The sequence below is a fragment of the Oncorhynchus kisutch genome, linkage group LG12, assembly GCF_002021735.2.
Source record: "Oncorhynchus kisutch isolate 150728-3 linkage group LG12, Okis_V2, whole genome shotgun sequence".
Taxonomy (NCBI): Eukaryota; Metazoa; Chordata; class Actinopteri; order Salmoniformes; family Salmonidae; genus Oncorhynchus; species Oncorhynchus kisutch.
Genome location: NC_034185.2, coordinates 6,842,788 through 6,864,651, shown reverse-complemented (window position 1 = coordinate 6,864,651; position 21,864 = coordinate 6,842,788). Strand labels below are relative to the sequence as shown.

The window sequence follows — 21,864 nt, the reverse complement described above, 5'->3', positions numbered from 1 at the left end:
CCCTTCTCTCTCTCCCCCCTTGCTCTCCCTCCCTGCTCTCACTCCCTCCCCCTCTCTCTCTCAATTCATTTCAAGGGGCTTTATTAGCATGGGGAACATGTGTTAACATTGCCAAAGCAAGTGAAGTAGAAAATAAACAAAAATGGAAAAAACTATACAAATGAACAGTAAACATTACACTCACAGAAGTTCCAAAAAGAATAAAGACATTTCAAATGTCATATTATGTCTATATACGGTGTTGTACTGATGTGCAAATAGTTAAAGTACACAAGGGAAAATAAATAAAAATATGGGTTGTATTTACAATGGTGTTTATTCTTCACTGGTTGCCCTTTTCTCGTGGCAACAGGTCACACATCTTGCTGCTGTGATGGCACACTGTGATATTTCACCCAGTAGATATGGGAGTTTATCAAAATTGGGTTTGTTTTTTAATCATTTTTGGATTTGTGTAAACTGAGGGAAATATGTGTCTCTAATATGATCACACATTGGCAGGAGGTTAGGAAGTGCAGCTCAGTTTCCACCTCATTTTGTGGGCAGTGTGCACATAGCCTGGTCTTTTCTTGAGAGCCAGGTCTGCCTACAGGGGCCTTTCTCAATAGCAAGGCTATGCTCACTGAGTCTGTACATAGTCAAAGCTTTCCTTAAGTTTGGGTCAGTCACAGTGGTCAGGTATTCTGCCACTGTGTACTCTCTGTTTAGGGCTAAGTAGATTTATAGTTTGCTCCGTTTTTTTTGTTAATTCTTTCCAATGTGTCTAGTAATTATCTTTTTGTTTTCTCATGATTTGGTTGGGTCTAATTGTGTTGTTGTCTCTCTCCCTCTCTCACTCCCACTCTCAGCCTCTCTCTCTCTCACTCCCAGCCTCTATCTCTCTCACTCCCACTCCCAGCCTCTCTCTCTCTCACTCCCAGCCTCTATCTCTCTCACTCCCACTCCCAGCCTCTCTCTCTGTCACTCCCAGCCTCTCTCTCTCTCTAATACTCCCACTCCCAGGCTCTCTTTCTCCCACTCCCAGCCTCTCTCTCTCTCTCACTCCCAGCCTCTCTCTCTCTCTCACTCCCAGTCTCTCTCTCTCACTCCCACTCCCTTCCGCTCTCTCTCTCACTCCCAGCCTCTCTCTTTCACTCCCAGCCTCTATATCACTCACTTCCACTCCCAGCCCCCCTCTCTCTCACTCCCAGCCTCTCTCTCTCACTCCCACTCCCAGCCTCTCTCTCTCTCACTCCCACTCCCAGCCTCTCTCTCTCTCACTCCCAGCCTCTCTCTCTCTCTCACTCCCACTCCCAGCCTCTCTCTCCCACTCCCAGCCTCTCTCTCTCTCACTCCCAGCCTCTCTCTCTCTCACTCCCACTCCCAGCCTCTCTCTCTCACTCCCACTCCCAGCCTCTCTCTCACTCCCAGTCTCTCTCTCTCTCACTCCCACTCCCAGCCCCTCTCTCTCTCACTCCCATCCCCACTCTCTCTCTCTCCCACTCCCAGCCTCTCTCTCTCCCACTCCCAGTCTCTCTCTCTCTCACTCCCAGCCTCTCTCTCTCTCTCACTCCCACTCCCAGCCTCTCTCTCTCTCTCTCTCTCTCTCTCTCACTCCCAGTCTCTCTCTCTCGCACTCCCACTCCCAGCCTCTCTCTCTCTCTCTCTCTCTCACTCCCAGTCTCTCTCTCTCGCACTCCCACTCCCAGCCTCTCTCACTCCCACTCCCAGCCTCTCTCTCTCCCACTCTCAGCCTCTCTCTCTCTCACTCCCAGCCTCTATATCTCTCACTCCCACTCCCAGCCTCTCTCTCTCTCACTCCCATCCCCACTCTCTCTCACTCCCACTCCCAGCCTCTCTCTCTCCCACTCCAGCCTCTCTCTCTCCCACTCCCAGCCTCTCTCTCTCTCACTCCCAGCCTCTCTCTCTCACACTCCCATCCCCGCTCTCTCTCACTCCCACTCTCAGCCTCTCTCTCTCACTCCCACTCCCAGCCTCTCTCTCTCACTCCCACTCCCAGCCTCTCTCTCTCTCTCTCTCTCTCACTCTCTCTCTCACTACCAGCCTCTCTCCTTCTCACTCCCACTCCCAGCCTCTCTCTCTCACTCCGACCCCCAGCCTCTCTCTCTCACTCCCAGCCTCTCTCTCTCTCTCTCACTCTCACTCCCAGCCTCTCTCTCTCCCACTCCCAGCCTCTCTCTCTCTCTCACTCCCAGCCTCTCTCTCACTGCCATCCTTTATCTCTCTCACTCCCAGCCTCTCTCTCTCTCTCTCTCCCTCACTCCCAGCCCCTCTCTCTCTCACTCCCAGCCTCTCTCTCTCTCTCCCTCACTCCCAGCCCCTCTCTCTCTCTATAACATGAAATTCTACATTCAGACAACTGTGTTCCAATAAAAATATTCATGAATCCAGATATCCAGGGTGAAATCACTCACCGCTGTAGAACCCCCCCCCCCTCAAAGACATGGAGCTGGACTGTTATTTGTTTTTCCAGACTGTCTACTAGCTGGGGATTTATGGTTCTTTGAAATTCAGAAATTATATCTGAAGAAATTCCAGCCACTATAAACAACTAACTATTTTCGGTCTGAGTAACCCAAGCATGCGACAAGATATTTGAAAGAGAAATTATTACATGTTTAATGTTTACAGTTGAGCTGTTTGACGTTGTCTGCCTCTGTCTACTCTAGGGACATTCTGCAGCTCATCTAATGGCAGGGGTTTAGTAGCTGAATGACCCCTGGGAGGGGTTTAGTAGCTGAATGACCCCTGGGAGGGGTTTAGTAGCTGAATGACCCCTGGGAGGGGTTTAGTAGCTGAATGACCCCTGGGAGGGGTTTAGTAGCTGAATGACCCCTGGGAGGGGTTTAGTATCTGAACGACCCCTGGGAGGGGTTTAGTAGGTGAATGACCCCTGGGAGGGGTTTAGTATCTGAACGACCCCTGGGAGGGGTTTAGTAGGTGAATGACCCCTGGGAGGGGTTTAGTATCTGAACGACCCCTGGGAGGGGTTTAGTAGGTGAATGACCCCTGGGAGGGGTTTAGTATCTGAACGACCCCTGGGAGGGGTTTAGTAGGTGAATGACCCCTGGGAGGGGTTTAGTATCTGAATGACCCCTGGGAGGGGTTTAGTAGGTGAATGACCCCTGGGAGGGCCCAAATATGACGGGCCACTGAGAGGCCTGTAAAAATATAAATTACAGGGTCAGAAGTTTTTACTAAGCTTTAGGTGACCTGACCAGAAAATCAACTAGACATGCTGGCAGCTTATGACTAGGGCCCAGAGTTGTTCCTGGTGGGGGGTCAGGAAAAACTCCTCCAATGTTTTATTTATTTATGTTTTGCATATTTATGTTTTGCATATTTATGTTTTGCATATTTATGTTTTGCATATTTATGTTTTGCATATTTATGTTTTGCGTATTTATGTTTTGCGTATTTATGTTTTGCATATTTATGTTTTGCGTATTTATGTTTTGCGTATTTATGTTTTGCATATTTATGTTTTGCGTATTTATGTTTTGCGTCTATAATTGCCGATTCAGCATATAATTATGCTGTAAACTTCCTTCAGCTCCCTTTCCAATCCCCCAAAGCTCCAATAGTCTTTACTGTGGGAGGCTATGGAGCACGAGGATGATCATACTCTCACGTTCATGCTTACTCAGATGGTTGTGTTCAGGCTGGGATCATTATGGGTTTTGTCCCAAATGGCACACTATTCCCTATATAGTGCACTAAGTTTGACCAGGGCGCATAGGGAATAAGATGCAATTTGGTACACACCCATTATGTTTCTAGTGCAGTAAGTCAACCAGGGCAAAGCCTTACACCTGCCAGAGAGATCACTTCATTCCCTATTAAAAGTTACTCATACTGAACAAAAATATACACTCAACATGCCAGTGGCGCAGAGGTCTTAGGCACGGCATCCCAGTGCTAGAGGCGTCACTACAGATCCTGGTTAGATTTCCAGGCTGTATCACAACCGGCCGTGATTAGGAGTCCCATAGGGCAGTGCACAATTGGCCCAGCGTCGCCCGGGTTAGGTTTTGGCCGGGTTAGGCCGTCATTGTAAACAATTATTTGTTCTTATTAACTGACTAGTTAAATACATTTAAAAAAGCTCTGATTTTACTGAGTTAAAGTTCATATGAGGAAATCAGTCAATTGAAATAAATTCATTAGGCCCTATTCTATGGATTTCACATGACTGGGAAGTGGCGCAGCCATGGGTGGGCCTGGAAGGGCATAGGCCCACCCACTGGGGAGTCAGGCCCGCCCACTGGGGAGTCAGGCCCGCCCACTGGGGAGTCAGACCCGCCCACTGGGGAGTCAGGCCCACCCACTGGGGAGTCAGGCCCACCCACTGGGGAGTCAGGCCCACCCACTGGGGAGTCAGACCCGCCCACTGGGGAGTCAGACCCGCCCACTGGGGAGTCAGGCCCACCCACTGGGGAGTCAGGCCCGCCCACTGGGGAGTCAGGCCCACCCACTGGGGAGTCAGGCCCGCCCACTGGGGAGTCAGGCCCACCCACTGGGGAGTCAGGCCCACCCACTGGGGAGTCAAGCCCACCCACTGGGGAGTCAGGCCCACCCACTGGGGAGTCAGACCCGCCCACTGGGGAGTCAGGCCCACCCACTGGGGAGTCAGGCCCACCCACTGGGGAGTCAGGCCCACCCACTGGGGAGTCAGGCCGAGTCAATCAGAATTAGTTTTTCGCCACAAAATGTTTTTTAATACAGATAGAAATACTCCTGTTTCATCAGCTGTCTGAGTGGCTGGTCTCAGACCATCCCGCAGGTGAAGAAGCCCGGATGTGGAAGTGCAAGGTGTCTGAGTGGCTGGTCTCAGACCATCCCGCAGGTGAAGATGCCCGGATGTGGAAGTGCAAGGTGTCTGAGTGGCTGGTCTCAGACCATCCCGCAGCTGAAGATGCCCGGATGTGGAAGTGCAAGGTGTCTGAGTGGCTGGTCTCAGACCATCCCGCAGGTGAAGATGCCCGGATGTGGAAGTGCAAGGTGTCTGAGTGGCTGGTCTCAGACCATCCCGCAGGTGAAAATGCCCGGATGTGGAGGTCCTGGGCTAGCGTGGTCTGTGATTGTGAGGCCGGTTGGACGTACTGCCAAATTCTTTAAGAATGGCGTTGGAGGCGGTTTATGGTAGAGAAATGAACATTACATTTTCTGGCAACAGCTCTGGTAGATTTTCCTGCAGTCAGCATGCCAATTGCACACTCCCTCAAAACTTGAGACATCTGTGGCATTGTGTTGTGACAAAACTGCACGTTTTAGAGTGGCCTTTTATTGTCCCCAGCCCAAGGTGCACCTGTGTAATCACCATGCTGTTTAATCAGCTTCTTGATATGCCACACCTGCCAGGTGGATGGATTATCTTGGCAAACGGAGAAATGCTCACTCACAGGGATGTAAACAAATTTGTGCACAACATTTGAGAGAAATAAGCTTCTGGTACATACGGTATGGAAAATTCCTGAGATCTTTTATTTCAGCTCATGAAACATGGGACCAACACTTTACATGTTGTACTTATTTCTATTTCGCAAAAAAACAAAGCATCCTTCACTCATGCTGCCAAACATTCCCTCGTAAAACTGACCATCCTACCGATCCTCGACTTAGGGGATGTCATTTACAAAATAGCCTCCAACACTCTACTCAGAAAATTGGATGCAGTCTATCACAGTGCCATCCATTTTATCACCAAAGCCCCATATACTACCCACCACTGCGACCTGTATGCTCTCGTTGGCTGGCCTTCGCTTCATATTCGTCGTCAAACCCACTGCCTCCAGGTCATCTATAAGTCTTTGCTAGGTAAAGCCCCGCCTTATCTCAGCTCACTGGTCACTATAGCAGCACCCACCCATAGCACGTACTCTAGCAGGTATATTTCCCTGGTCACCCCCAAAGCCAACTCCTCCTTTGGCCACCATTCCTTCCAGTTCTCTGCTGCCAATGACTGGAACGAATTGCAAAAATCTCTGAAGCTGGAGACTCTTACCTCCCTCACTAGCTTTAAGCACCAGCAGTGAGAGTAGCTGATAGATCACTGAAACCTGTACATAGCCCATCTGTAAATAGCCCACCCAACTATCTCATTCCCATTTTTGTTTTTGCTCCTTTGCACCCCAGTATCTCTACTTGCACATTCATCTTCTGCACATCCTACCATTCCAGTGATTAATTGCTAAATTGTAATTATTTCGCCACTCTGGCCTATTTATTCCCTCACCTCCCTAATCTTACTACATTTGCACACACTGCATATAGACTTTTCTATTGTGTTATTGACTGCCCCTGTGTGTGTAATATGTTATACTGCGGTCAACAGTGTGTGTGTGTGTGTGTGTGTGTGTGTGTGTGTGTGTGTGTGTGTGTGTGTGTGTGTGTGTGTGTGTGTGTGTGTGTGTGTGTGTGTGTGTGTGTGTGTGTGTGTGTGTGTGAGTGCGTGTGTGTGACTATGGAGCTGAACATCGACACTACAGCTCATCATCACTCCTGAAAGGGAAACTTCACCGCTGTACAGTATTTGGGGTGTTTTTCCAGTCTCCCAGAGTGGCGACTGCTGAGGGGAGAACGGCTCATAATAATGGCTGGAACGGAGCGAATGGAAACCATGTGTATGATACCATTCCACTGATTCCACTCCTGCCATTACCACGAGCCCGTCCTCCCCAACCAAGGTGCCACCAACCTCCTGTGCTCGTGACTGGTGAGAGGGTGTTCCATTCATAATTATGACTGATGAGAGGGTGTTCCATTTATAATTATGACTGATGAGAGGGTGTTCCATTCATAAAACTGACTGATGAGAGGGTGTTCCATTCATAATTATGACTGATGAGAGGGTGTTCCATTCATAATTATGCGTGATGAGAGGGTGTTCCATTCATAATTATGCATGATGAGAGGGTGTCCCATTCATAATTATGCGTGATGAGAGGGTGTTCCATTCATAATTATGCGTGATGAGAGGGTGTTCCATTCATAATTATGCATGATGAGAGGGTGTTCCATTCATAATTATGCACTATAAACTTTATTGAATTTTTGAGCCAGGAGATGTTTAACCAATGACGCCATTGGTTGATTGAGCCTGCTGTCTAATCTAGAACTGAATGGAGCCCTGTTTTGTAGCAATTATTGTGGCCTTTGTGTTTTGCCAATTTGCACGATTACTCAAATAGATATGGTTGTTCAGTAGAGCCATTGGACTTGTCTCAACAATGTACATGCCAGGACATTGCAGGATAACTGGGTTGACTCATTTTCCCTGGCTCTGTAAAGACTACAGCATAACAGGAGTCCTACTTCATTGTTCCCACCCTCAAAAGGCAGGCTTTTCAAAATGGGAGCGATACTAGTTTACAGGTTTAATGGAAGCTACACTATGTTACCATGCACTGTCTATCTGAGACTGCTAAATAATTAGCGACAATGGCTGCTCCTGATGATTCCTCTTACCACGAAGAGCTGGACGATTAAACATTTGTTATGTTTGTTTTTACATAGGAACATACAGCACTATTTATTAGAGCCAGAATACACTGAAGAGGAGTTAAGAAATTGTGAGACCAGCAATTATTGGCGGCAGCCTAGAACAGGACTCAGGAGGGTAAATGATAAACAAGTTATTTGTTTTGCTGTCGGTAGCTAGCTAGCAATATAAGCTCTAGTTTTACACTAGGCAGTGATGTTCAGTACAGTACAATTTGGTGATTGATTCGGCCATAACGGGGTTGCTAGTACCACTACAAGGCAAGCTAGCCAAGTTTAGCTAGCTAGCTAGCTGTGCATTTGCTATACATGACATTTACTGTAGTCGAACATTATAGCTAGCTAGCTAACTAGCCTAGCTAGCCTCAGTGCCTCTCAAGGAGACGTCTCCTAGAGATGAACATACTTTGGTGCGAAAAGTGAAAATCAATCCCAGAACAACAGCAAAGGACCATGTGAAGATGCTGGAGGAAACAGGTACAAAATGATCTATAACCACAGTAAAATGAGTCCTATATCGACATAACCTGAAAGGCCGCTCAGCAAGGAAGAAGCCACTGCTCCAAAATCGCCATAAAAAAGCCAGACTACGGTTTGCAACTGCACATGGGGAATATGGGACATATTGGAAACAAAAATATGGCACATGGGAAACAAAAATAGAACTGTTTGGCCATAATGGCCATCGTTATGTTTGGAGGAAAAAGGGGGAGGCTTGCAAGCCTAAGAACACCATCCCAACCGTGAAGCCCGGGGGTGGCAGCATCATGTGGGGGTGCTTTGCTGCAGGAGGGACTGGTGCACTTCACAAAATAGATGGCATCATGAGAACAAGAATTATGTGGATATATTGAAGCAACTTCTCAAGACATCAGTCAGGAAGTTAAAACTTGGTCCCAAACAGGTCTTCCAAATGGACAATGACCCCAAGCATACTCCCAAACAAAGTTGTGGCAAAATGGCTTAAGGACAACAAAGTCAAGGTATTGGAGTGGCCATCACAAAGCCCTGACCTCAATCCTAGAGAAAATTTGTGGACAGAACTGTTAAAGCGTGTGCAAGCACGGAGGCCTACAAACCTGACTCAGTTACACCAGCTCTGTCAGGAGGAATGTGCCAAAATTCACCCAACTTATTGTGGGAAGCTTGTGGCTCCTCAAAATGTTTGACCCAAGTTAAACAATTTAAAGGCAATGCTACCAAATACGAATTGAGTGTATGTAAACTTCTGACCCACTGGGAATGTGATGAAAGAAATAAAAGCTGAAATGAATCATTTTCTCTAACTATTATTCAGACATTTCACATTCTTAAAATAAAGTGGTGATCCTAACTGACCTAAGACAGGGAATTTTTATTAGGATTAAATGTCAGGAATTGTAAAAAAACAGAGTTTAAATGTATTAAGCTAAGGAGTATGTCACGATCGTCGTAAGAAGCGGACCAAAGCGCAGGGTGGTAAGTGTTCATGATGATTTTTTAATTAAAGAAAGCACTGAACACTGAATACAAACTATACAAACCAATAAAAAAATAACGACCGTGAAGCTATAATGAGACCTGTGCTGAACACAAGCAACTAACATAGACAATCACCCACAAACAAACAGTGCAACCCAGGCTACCTAAGTATGATTCTCAATCAGAGACAACTAATGACACCTGCCTCTGATTGAGAACCATACTTAGGCCGAAACATAGAAATACCCAAATCATAGAAAAACAAACATAGACTGCCCACCCAACTCACGCCCTGACCATTCTAAATAACGACAAAACAAAGGAAATAAAGGTCAGAACTTGACAGTATGTAAACTTCCGACTTCAACTGTATTTGCTATAGTCACAGACTAATCTACTGTTTCATTGAAACATGTTTACTTGCCAACTAACTCAAGTTTTAATTATACACCAACTCCCTGCATCATTTGTTTTAGCAGTATGACTGAAGCTAGTTTATCCAAATAAGTTTCATGAAAATCACAATGAATTGATTCAAAAGTTAAAGTCATTGATCAACTTTATTGGTTTCTGATGCAGCTGGAGTCATTTAGTCACTTGTCAGTACGCTTGTAAAAACAAAATCTCTATTTTCTCAAATTTTCTCTACTTTTGCATATTTTTAATACGGAACGTTTTCAGATCTTCAACCAAAACCTGATATTAGATAAAGGGGAACCTGAGGGGAACAAATAACACAACAATGACATACTTCATGTATTTCATAAACAAAGTTATGCAACACCCAATGCCCCTGTGTGAAAAAGTTATTGTCCCCATATACACTCAATAACTATGACTCCAACCAAACACTTCCTGTAGTTGTTGATCGGTCTCGCATATCACTGTGGAGGAATTTTGACCCACTCTTCAATGCAATACTACTGTAACTCAGCGACATTTGTGGGTTTTCAAGCATGAACTGCTCGTTTCAAGTCCTGCCACAACATCTCAATTGGGAATATGTCTTGACTTTGACAAGGCCGTTCCAAAACTTCAAATTATTTGCTTTTTAGCCATTTTCATGTAGACTTGATTGTGTGTTTTGGATCTTTGTCTTGCTGCATGACCCAGCTGTGCTTCAGCTTCAGGTCACAGACAGATGGGCCTGACATTCTCCTGTAGAAAGAACTGATACAGAGAAGAATTCATGGCTCCTTCTATTAAGGCAAGTCTTCCAGGTCCTGGGGCAGCAAAGCATCCCCAAATCATCACACTACCGCCACCATGCTGGACCCCAAACCATCACACTACCACCACCATGCTGACCCCAAACCACCACACTACCGCCACCATGCTGACCCCAAACCACCACACTACCGCCACCATGCTGACCCCAAACCATCACACTACCGCCACCATGCTGAACCCCAAACCATCACACTACCACCACCACGCTGACCCCAAACCACCACACTACCACCACCATGCTGACCCCAAACCATCACACTACCACCACCATGCTGACCCCAAACCACCACACTATCACCACCATGCTGACCCCAAACCATCACACTACCACCACCATGCTGGACCCCAAACCATCACACTACCACCACCACGCTGACCCCAAACCATCACACTACCACCACCATGCTGACCCCAAACCATCACACTACCACCACCATGCTGACCCCAAACCATCACACTACCACCACCATGCTGGACCCCAAACCATCACACTACCACCACCACGCTGACCCCAAACCACCACACTACCACCACCATGCTGGACCCCAAACCATCACACTACCACCACCACGCTTGACCGTTGGTATGAGGTTCTTACTGTGGAATGCAGTGTTTTGGTTTTCACCAGACATAATGGTACCCATGTCATCCAAAAAGTTATACTTTTGACTCATCTGTCCATAGAACATTCCTCCAAGAGTCTTGATGATGTCCAGAACACAACATCTCAATCAAGTCTACTTGTTTTGGGGTAATGGCACCTGGTTTAGCAGGCTTTGGAGCTGTGGCGATGTTAGCAGGGATGTTGAGTTTTGGGGAGCTGTGACTCAGGCTCGTTGTAGACAACCGTCTGGTCGTTTTCTGCACTCCACAGTCAGGTGGACAAGCCTCTCGTACACTTACTTAACCACCCAATGCTTTGGAAGATTAGTTTCTACTGCAAGTCCCCTGGAAAGACATGAAGCCTTATCATGAGGATGTGTTAAACATGAAGCCTGCTCATGAGGATGTGGAACACATGAAGCCTGATCATGAGGATGTGGAACACATGAGGCCTGATCATGAGGATGTGGAACACATGAAACCTGATCATGAGGATGTGGAACACATGAAGCCTGATCATGAGGATGTGGAACACATGAAGCCTGATCATGAGGATGTGGAACACATGAAGCCTGATCATGAGGATGTGTTAAACATGAAGCCTGATCATGAGGATGTGTAAAACATGAAGCCTGATCATGAGGATGTGGAACACATGAAGCCTGATCATGAGAATGTGGAACACATGAAGCCTGATCATGAGGATGTGGAACACATGAAACCTGATCATGAGCATGTGTTAAACATGAAGCCTGATCATGAGGATGTAGAACACATGAAGCCTGATCATGAGGATGTGGAACACATGAAGCCTGATCATGAGGATGAGGAACACATGAAGCCTGATCATGAGGATGTGGAGCACATGAAGCCTGATCATGAGGATGTGGAGCACATGAAGCCTGATCATGAGGATGTGTTAAACATGAAGCCTGATCATGAGGATGTGGAACACATGAAGCCTGATCATGAGAATGTGGAACACATGAAGCCTGATCATGAGGATGTGGAACACATGAAGCCTGATCATGAGGATGTGGAACACATGAAGCCTGATCATGAGGATGTGTTAAACATGAAGCCTGATCATGAGGATGTGGAACACATGAAGCCTGATCATGAGAATGTGGAACACATGAAGCCTGATCATGAGGATGTGGAGCACATGAAGCCTGATCATGAGGATGTGGAACACATGAAGCCTGATCATGAGGATGTGGAACACATGAAGCCTGATCATGAGGATGTGGAACCAGACAAGAAACCATGTTCATCAGTAAACAACAAAAATGTTACAGTAGACTGGTATGTGCTTTGTTACTCAGAGTCAATAATGGGGTGTTGAGATGGGCTGTTACCAAAGATGTGAAAAGTTTGTGGGTGGGGGGGGGGGGGCTTGACTGGTTGACAGTCTAGTTGTGTATTTTTGTGTATGAGCGCCTACAGTTGTGCTGTTGAGGAGAGCACTGCCAACAGCATAGTGGATAGGCTAGAAGAGCATACTAACATCCTCTCTCCCTCATGCCAAACAACTGGCTACATGGGTGAGGCTAGAAGAGCATACTAACAGCCTCATCTCCCTCATGCCAAACAACTGGCTACATGTGTGAGGCTAGAAGAGCATACTAACAGCCTCTCTCCCTCATGCCAAACAACTGGCTACATGGGTGAGGCTAGAAGAGCATACTAACAGCCTCATCTCCCTCATGCCAAACAACTGGCTACATGGGTGAGGCTAGAAGAGCATACTAACAGCCTCTCTCCCTCATGCCAAACAACTGGCTACATGGGTGTGACAAGTTTGAAACACTTGGCTTGTGTGTTTTAGTGATTTTGTTTTCTCAAGAGGGGATTGTGCTTTCATAAATACATTTGGCTGTTCTGGCTTATTTCAAAGTCACATGATGTTGATCTTGAGTTCATTCCAGGGTGAAAGCTTTCATCCAATGTGTCTACAGGCTCTGTACAACTGAAGCTGGTGTCCAGGTCAGTAGCAGGATTAGTCTGTAGGACACACAGTAGTCAGTGATTATCCAACATGTTACTACATTGTCCCCATCAATACACACTCAAACAAGGTACTATACCCACCCACACATCTCGTGTCAATAGTTCATGCATACTAACCTTCACACACACACACAATACCCACCCCAAACAGACAAGGGTCAGTCAATTTTCTCCAATTTAGACTTCAAGCTTTGCATGAACAATCAACTAAGCCTCCAAAAATACAGAGACAACTACAGTGGAAGTTATAGCCTACTTGTAAACACCCCAACTATGACAATAAGACACAGATCATGTTTATGCCTATAGTTCCAGTATATTTATTTGCTCATAATGGATCATCATGGAAAGATTTTGTAGATTTTAGTATGTTTTTAGAAGGTGACTTACACTAAGTTCCCTGTGCTGAGCTTGATGTTGACGCCTCGGCAGATGTTCATGGGATCAGACTCTAAATAGAACAAATAGTCACGTTAGCCTCAGCGGTAGTTAGTAAAGCTAGCGAAGCTAACGTTAGCTTGCAAAGTTACAAATCACATCACCGGATTAGCAGCTGGCTAATTACAATTATATGCTTTGGAATGTCTAGCCAGTGTATTATGAAAGCTAGCTAGCTATATTTTGGTATAGATGAACAAATGTAGTTAGCTAGGTAGTTAAGTTAGCTAGCTAATTAAGTTAGCTAGCTAGTTAAGTTAGCAAGCTAGTTAGCTAGTTACGTTAGCTAGTTAAGTTATCTAGTTAGCTAGTTAAGTTAGCTAGTTAGCTAGCTAGTTAAGTTAGCTAGCTAGTTAGCTAGTTAAGTTATCTAGTTAAGTTATCTAGTTAGCTAGTTAAGTTAGCTAGTTAGCTAGCTAGTTAGCTACATTACCTGAGCTCGTCTTCTTTCCTGCTGATCTGATGTTGGCTGATCGGATGCCTTCCTCTTTGACGTGAAGGGGAGAATGGATGGAATAGCATCACTTTCCAAAGTTCGACGATATGGCAACCCCATCAATTTGAGACTTCAGGTCCGTTTAGAAATCCTCTGGCTGAAAGCTACGAACATTTTTAACAAATATTTCTCACATCAACTGGATACACGTCCACGGGGTGGCACTACGTCCTGAAATACCGATGAATTCAGAATATTCTGGTTTGCTTTAAACCAGGAAATGTAGCTGGCCCGTTTCTACCGGTGAGATGCAGAAATGCTTGTATTTGCGTGTTGGGAAGAAATGCCTTTTAAAAAAAAAATTATTACACCTATTTTAATACCATGATAAGGGTGATATGCAGTGATATAGAGCAGTGGTGAAATGTCCCTTTAAGGTAAAATCGGTGGGAACATGGCCAACCATATTAACTAGCCCAGAATAGACTGAAGGATAGAGGAAGGTATAATGCTACAACAAAGAGATGAGTGCAGAGGAATGTCAATCCTTCTGTAGGCCGTGGGAATGCGTCCCCAATGGCACTCTGTTCCCTATTTAGTGCACTACTTTTACTATGAGACTGGTCAAAAGTAGTGCACCGTGCGGGGAATAGGCTGCCATTTGGGACTCAATCTAGATCTTAGTTTAGACTTCAAGGGGGTTGCACTGTGTCCAAGAGGAATTCAATGAATTTAGAAGAGAGGAGATGATCTTTGAACTATGACCTAGAGGTCATGGCTTGGTCAGGCCCTGGTGTCCTTGTAAAGATCAGCAGGGGCTCACTCTCTTGCACACACTCTCAAAATTCCTTGCAAGCATCTCTGCCCCTCTTTCTCTCCATCTCTCTCTCTCTCTCTCTCTCTCTCTCTCTCTCTCTTTCTCCATCTCTCTATCCATCTCTCTCTCTCCCTCTCTCTCTCTCTCTCTCTCTCTCCATCTCTCCTGTCTGTCTGTCTCTGTGTGTCTGCGTCCTCCCCCAGCAGGAAGGGTAGCCTATCCTCATCAGAGAGCGTTTCAAATTTGAGGTTAATGACACTCTCTAATTGTTTAATTATTTTACATTTTGTCAGGAAATGCAGCTCTGTCTCAGGTTCTGCTGTTGTGCTGTGGTTGCACAGTCTTTCCTCTACAGGGAGCCAGGTTTTCCTGTGTCTAACCTTCTCAATGGCAAGGCTGTGGTCACTGAGCCTGTACTTGGTCAAGGTTTTTCTAAGGTTTTGATCAGTAACCATGGTCAAATAGTTAGCAACGGTGTACTGTCAATTTAGGGACAGATAGCACTGCATTTTGCTTTGTGCTTGTGCAATAAGCAATATAGTTTTGTTTTGACTGTGTTGTAATTTGGTTTAATTTATTCTGATTGATTGGATGTTCTGGTCCTGAGGCTTCTGTGTGTTAGTAGAACAGGTTTGTGAATTCTGCCCTGCATGCATTGTTTGTAGTTTCCTCTGGACATGTAGGAGAATCTTACAAAACTCTGCATGCAGGGTTTCAAAGGGGTGTTTGTCCCATTGGGTGAAATCTTGTTTTGCAAGTGGACCCCACACCTCGCTGCCATAAAGTGCAATTGGTTCAATTACACATGAAATTAGTTTTAGCCAAATTGTAATAGGTATTTCAATTTCAATTTGTTTTTTAATGGCGTAGCCTTGTGTGCTTTCTCTGTCAGTTCATTGACTGCATCATTAAGGTGTCCAGTTGAGCTTATTTTTAAACCTGAGTCATTATAGTGTGTGCAGTACTTAATATATTTTGTACCAATTGAGAACTTTGGTCTAATACCCTGCAATCTGGATCCTCTCTCTCTCTCTCTCTCTCTCCCTCTTTCTCCCTCTCTCTCTCCCTCCCTCACTCGAGCTTGCTCACACTCTCTCTCTCTCTAATGTCTCTGGCCTCCCTCAGACAGTTAGGGACAGCAGCTTCCGTCCAAAAACTCCCTCACTGTTTAGCCGGAGTGTTAGCTAAAATATACAATGTGTGTATGATAGCAAAGTTTGCTGACATTATTTTTATACACATCAATGCGGACAGAGGTTTTTTTGGGCTGAATTGTAGCCTTATATGGAGGTGTATTTATATTTTAGGCTCTTCGTAGATGAGCATAGGTCTCTCAGAGGACAAAATATACAAAATGTATTATAAATTTAATTTACTATTTGTATTGTGTTTCATGTTTTGTGTGGACCCGAGGAAGAGTAGCTGCTGCTTTTGCAATAGGCAATGAGGATATAAAATAAAATAATAATAATAATAAAATAAAATACCAAAATACCAATTAACTTCAAGAATTAACATCATACACTATAAATAAATAAATAAATAAATAAATATATATACAGTACCAGTCAAAAGGTTTGGACACACCGACTCATTCAAGGGTTTTTCTTTATTTGAACTATTTTCTACATTGTAGAATAATTGTGAAGACTTCAAAACTATGAAATAACACCTGAGTGGCTCAGCGCTCTAAGGCACTGCATCTCAGTGCTTGAGGCGTCACTACAGACCCTGGTTCGATTTCAGGCTGTATCACAACCGGCCGTGTTTGGGAGTCCCATAGGGCAGTGCACAATTGGCCCAGCGTTGTCTGGGTTAGGGTTTGGCCGGGGTAGGCCGTCATTGTAAATAAGAATTTGTTATTAACTGACTTGCCTAGTTAAATAAAAATAAATAAATGAAATAACACGTCATCATGTAGGAACCAAAAAAAGTATTAAACAAATCAAAATATATTTTATATTTGAGATTCTTCAAAGTAGCCACCCTTTGCCTTGATGACAGCTTTGTACACTTTTGGTATTCTCTCAACCAGCTTCATGAGGTAGTCACCTGGAATGCATTTCAATTAACAGGTGTGCCTTGTTAAAAGTTAATGCGTTAGCATAATCAGTTATGTTGTGACAAGGTAGGGTTGGTATACAGAAGCTAGCGCTATTTGGTAAAATACCAAGTCCATATTATGGCAAGAACTAATGAGCAAAGAGAAACGACAGTCCATCATTACTTTAAGACATGAAGGTCAGTCAATCTGTAAAATGTCAAGAACTTTTAAAGTTTCTTCAAGTGCAGTCGCAAAAACCATCAAGCGCTATGATGAAACTGGTTCTCATGAGGACCGCCACAGGAAAAGAAGACCCATAGTTACCTCTGCTGCAGAGGATAAGTTCTTTAGAGTTACCAGCCTCAGAAATTGCAGCCCAAATGAATGCTTCACAGAGTTCAAGTAACAGACACATCTCAACATCAACTGTTCAGAGGAGACTGCAGGAAACAGGCCTTCATGGTTGAATTGCTGCAAAGAAACCACTACTAAAGGACAACAAGAAGAAGAGACTTGCTTGTGCCAAGAAACACGAGCAATGGACATTAGACCGGTGGAAATCTGTCATTTGGTCTGATGAGTACAAATTTGAGAATTTTGGTTCCAACCGCCGTGTCTTTGTGAGACGCAGAGTAGGTGAACGGATGATCTCTGCATGTGTGGTTCCCACCGTGAAGCATGGAGGAGGAGGTGTGAGGGTGTGGGGGTGCTTTGCTGGTGACACTGTCAGTGATTTATTTAGAATTCAAGGCAAACTTAACCAGCATGGCTACAAAAGCATTCTGCAGCGATACACAAAACCATCTGGTTTGCACTTAGTCCCACTATCATTTGTTTTTCAACAGGACAATGACCCAACACACCTCCAGGCTGTGTAAGGGCTATTCGACCAAGATGGAGGGTGATGGAGTGCTGCATCAGATGACCTGGCCTCCACAATAACCCGACCTCAACCCAATTGAGATGGTTTGGGATGAGTTGGACCATAGAGTGAAGGAAAAGCAGCCAACAAGTGCTCAGCATATGTGGGAACTCCTTCCAGACTGTTGGAAAAGCATTCCAGGTCAAGCTGGTTAAGAGAATGCCAAGAGTGTGCAAAGCTGTCATCAAGGCAAAGGGTGGCTACTTTGAAGAATCACTTTTTAACACGTTTTTGAGTTACTACACGATTCCATGTGTGTTATTTCATAGTTTACGGTCTTCACTATTATTCTACAATGTAGAAAATAGAAGAAAAAAAATAAAGAAAAACCCTTGAATGAGTCGGTGTGTCCAAACTTCTGACTGGTACTGTATATGACACAGTCATCCTCATAAGTCAAGATGAAATCTAACTAACTGTTAACTAAATAAACTGACAGGCGAGTAGACGAGCCCTGAGATCATGAGTCATACGTTTGTAATAAATCTCTACTTATGGAATACTTCACACATCTGTCAAAACACATCTCAGAGTTCAAACAGATGTCTAAGCGGTAGCACAAAGGGCCAACAACATTCCTTCCTCTAACGCAGTAGCAGCCCTGGGGCTACGTCTTAAATTACACCCTATTCCCTGTCTAGTACCCTACTTTTGACCAGGGCTCTGGGTTAAAAGTATGCCACTATAAAGGGAGGGTGTGCCAGTTGGGACACAGCCCTTGGGTTCTGGGTAGCTACTCCTCTCTCTTCTCAGTCCAGTGATTTCCACCAGGGAGTGCAGTTAAAGATGTTTGAGTCGGATTGTCTGGCCTCCATCCCACCGACCGACACTGACTGACGACGTGACGGAGTACAGTACTACAGTACCCAGTAGCAGAGTGCATTAAAGGGAGGTGGTCAGACCCGTTTACAGTACCCAGTAGCAGAGTGTATTAAAGGGAGGTGGTCAGACCCGTTTACAGTACCCAGTAGCAGAGTGTATTAAAGGGAGGTGGTCAGACCCGTTTACAGTACCCAGTAGCAGAGTGCATTAAAGGGAGGTGGTCAGACCCGTTTACAGTACCCAGTAGCAGAGTGCATTAAAGGGAGGTGGTCAGACCCGTTTACAGTACCCAGTAGCAGAGTGTATTAAAGGGAGGTGGTCAGACCCGTTTACAGTACCCAGTAGCAGAGTGTATTAAAGGGAGGTGGTCAGACCCGTTTACAGTACCCAGTAGCAGAGTGCATTAAAGGGAGGTGGTCAGACCCGTTTACAGTACCCAGTAGCAGAGTGTATTAAAGGGAGGTGGTCAGACCCGTTTACAGTACCCAGTAGCAGAGTGCATTAAAGGGAGGTGGTCAGACCCGTTTACAGTACCCAGTAGCAGAGTGTATTAAAGGGAGGTGGTCAGACCCGTTTACAGTACCCAGTAGCAGAGTGGATTAAAGGGAGGTGGTCAGACCCGTTTACAGTACCCAGTAGCAGAGTGCATTAAAGGGAGGTGGTCAGACCCGTTTACAGTACCCAGTAGCAGAGTGCATTAAAGGGAGGTGGTCAGACCCGTTTACAGTACCCAGTAGCAGAGTGCATTAAAGGGAGGTGGTCAGACCCGTTTACAGTACCCAGTAGCAGAGTGCATTAAAGGGAGGTGGTCAGACCCGTTTACAGTACCCAGTAGCAGAGTGCATTAAAGGGAGGTGGTCAGACCCGTTTACAGTACCCAGTAGCAGAGTGTATTAAAGGGAGGTGGTCAGACCCGTTTACAGTACCCAGTAGCAGAGTGTATTAAAGGGAGGTGGTCAGACCCGTTTACAGTACCCAGTAGCAGAGTGCATTAAAGGGAGGTGGTCAGACCCGTTTACAGTACCCAGTAGCAGAGTGTATTAAAGGGAGGTGGTCAGACCCGTTTACAGTACCCAGTAGCAGAGTGTATTAAAGGGAGGTGGTCAGACCCGTTTACAGTACCCAGTAGCAGAGTGGATTAAAGGGAGGTGGTCAGACCCGTTTACAGTACCCAGTAGCAGAGTGCATTAAAGGGAGGTGGTCAGACCCGTTTACAGTACCCAGTAGCAGAGTGCATTAAAGGGAGGTGGTCAGACCCGTTTACAGTACCCAGTAGCAGAGTGCATTAAAGGGAGGTGGTCAGACCCGTTTACAGTACCCAGTAGCAGAGTGCATTAAAGGGAGGTGGTCAGACCCGTTTACAGTACCCAGTAGCAGAGTGCATTAAAGGGAGGTGGTCAGACCCGTTTACAGTACCCAGTAGCAGAGTGTATTAAAGGGAGGTGATCAGACCCTTCAGACCCTAACAGTGGATTATATAGAGATCAGACCCTAACAGTGTTTTATATAGAGAAGAGGTCAGACCCTAACCGTGTTTTATATAGTGGTTTATATAGAGATCAGACCCTAACAGTGTTTTATATAGAGGTCAGACCCTAACAGTGTTTTATATAGAGATCAGACCATAGCTAGCAGACTCTCTCTCTCTCTCTCTCTCTCTCTCTCTCTCTCTCTCTCTCTCTCTCTCTCTGTGTCTCTCTCTGCGTCTCTCTCTCTCTCTCTCTCTCTCTCTCTCTCTCTCTCTCTCTCTCTCTCACTCTCTCTCTCTCTCTCTCTCACTCTCTCTCTCTCTCTCTCTCTGCCTCTCTCTCTCCCTGCCTCTCTCTCTCTCTTTCACACACGCTCCTCATTTCACTTTAAGGGTACTCCGGGTGAAGTCGCCTCCACAGGGTCCCCTAAAGCTCAGCTCCATTACAGGCATGACCATAATAGCCATGCTGTCAGTAGGATCAGGGGAGTCATACTACTACAGATGTTGTTTCCCTGTTGGCGGCTTAGCTTCAAATAGGACTCCCATTACATTGTCATCAACTGTAAGATATGATTATAGGCCACACACTACAGACTGACGTTTCCCCAAATAGTTTCCAAAACGATGTTATAAAGCACCAACTACTGTTTCAGGGGTGGCAGGTAGCCTACTGGTTAGAGCGTTGGGCCAGTAACCCGAAAGGTTACTGGATCGAGTCCCAGAGCTGACAATGTAAAAAAATAAAATAATAATAATTCTTCTTCTGAGCAAGGATGTTAAACCCACTGCTCCTCTGGACGCTGAAGACCTGGATGGCAATTAGTTGAATGCATTCAGTTGTACAACTGACTAGGTATCCCCCTTTCCCCTTCCTGGTTGTTTCTCAATTACTGCCTGTACTGTAGTACAGTATCCCTGGACTGTGTTGGAGGGAACAGTATCCTATATCCTATACATTCAGCATTTGTGGGATTGCCCAATGTTTCTCAAAGAAACTGAAAACTAAAAGCCTTAAATGCCATATATGTAGCGAGTAAATATGTTTGCTCCGGAGATCAGGAGGCTTGGCGAGACTAGGAAACTTTATTGCGCACTCCGGATAAAGTGGTGGAAATTGTATACCGTTCAACAGTTCTGTTACTTCTGTAGACTCATATTGCAAGTATCATCACTAGTGACTGGTTATTATGGGATAATAAAGTATACATTACCTGTGCCTGCTCGCTACTCTCCCACCATTTGAACTGGATTGGCTCAGAGCGGGTTGGAGATTGTTCAGCGAGGGATTCGAAGACGCACGCCAAATAACTCCAGGTAACGTCAACGATAAAAACAGGTACATAAGCGACGATTCCATTTTGGGATTCAAAGATATATTAAGCAGTTTTTCAAAATAAATCCGTCATCTCTCTGTCATCTGTCCCAAAACCATCCAAAAAAGTTACGCGGGGGGTTATGAAGCACGATAAATGAGTTGTGAAACAATGAAGGTAACACTATACATATATATATGTGTTTTAATATCCGTTGTATTTTAAGAGTTTGATGTAGTTTTGGTGAAGAGAACCGTTACTTTCTCGTCACGTCACTGCATTTCATAAAGTTTGCGGTTGTTGTGTACCGTTATCCTGAAACGTGAAGTGAAAAAATAATATTAGGTCTTGGAGTATAAAGTGGTCGTCATCATTGTCATGCGAGGATAGTGCGCGTTTGATCCATCCTCACTCCTCTCCTCTCATGCTTAAGCTCCCTCTCTCTCTCTCTCTCTCTCACACACACTCAATCGCTCTCTCTCCCCTCGCTCTTTCCACTCACTCTTTTCTCTCTCTGTCGGTTTCTTCTCAGACTCCCCCTTTACCTCTGTCCACTTTGCAGTTCCTCCCTAAAAATCAACCTCTTTTTTTTCAAATACGTTTCCAAGAACGTATCATTTAGTACATCTAGTTTTGGGGATGAATGGCTTAGAATTTACCCAACCAGAAGATGCTGACAAGGGAAAATCCTATTTTGTCTGTAGGCTACAGGATTGACTAAAGTTCAACAAGATACAGTAGTGATGATGACATAAGTAGTCATGATGCACTACTTATCTCAATGAAACATATATATT

General features: G+C 45.1%; 1 protein-coding gene across 1 annotated transcript in view; it reads right to left on the bottom strand.

Moving 5' to 3' along the window:
- emilin1a (elastin microfibril interfacer 1a) overlaps window positions 1-21,557 on the bottom strand; it is a gene marked incomplete in the record, with an annotated part of 45,058 nt that extends 23,501 nt beyond the window's left edge. The window contains 1 exon segment of the mRNA XM_031836795.1: window positions 20,966-21,557. Coding sequence (XP_031692655.1) covers window positions 20,966-21,111 — 146 coding nt within the window.
- Window positions 21,558-21,864: the final 307 nt, after the last annotated feature.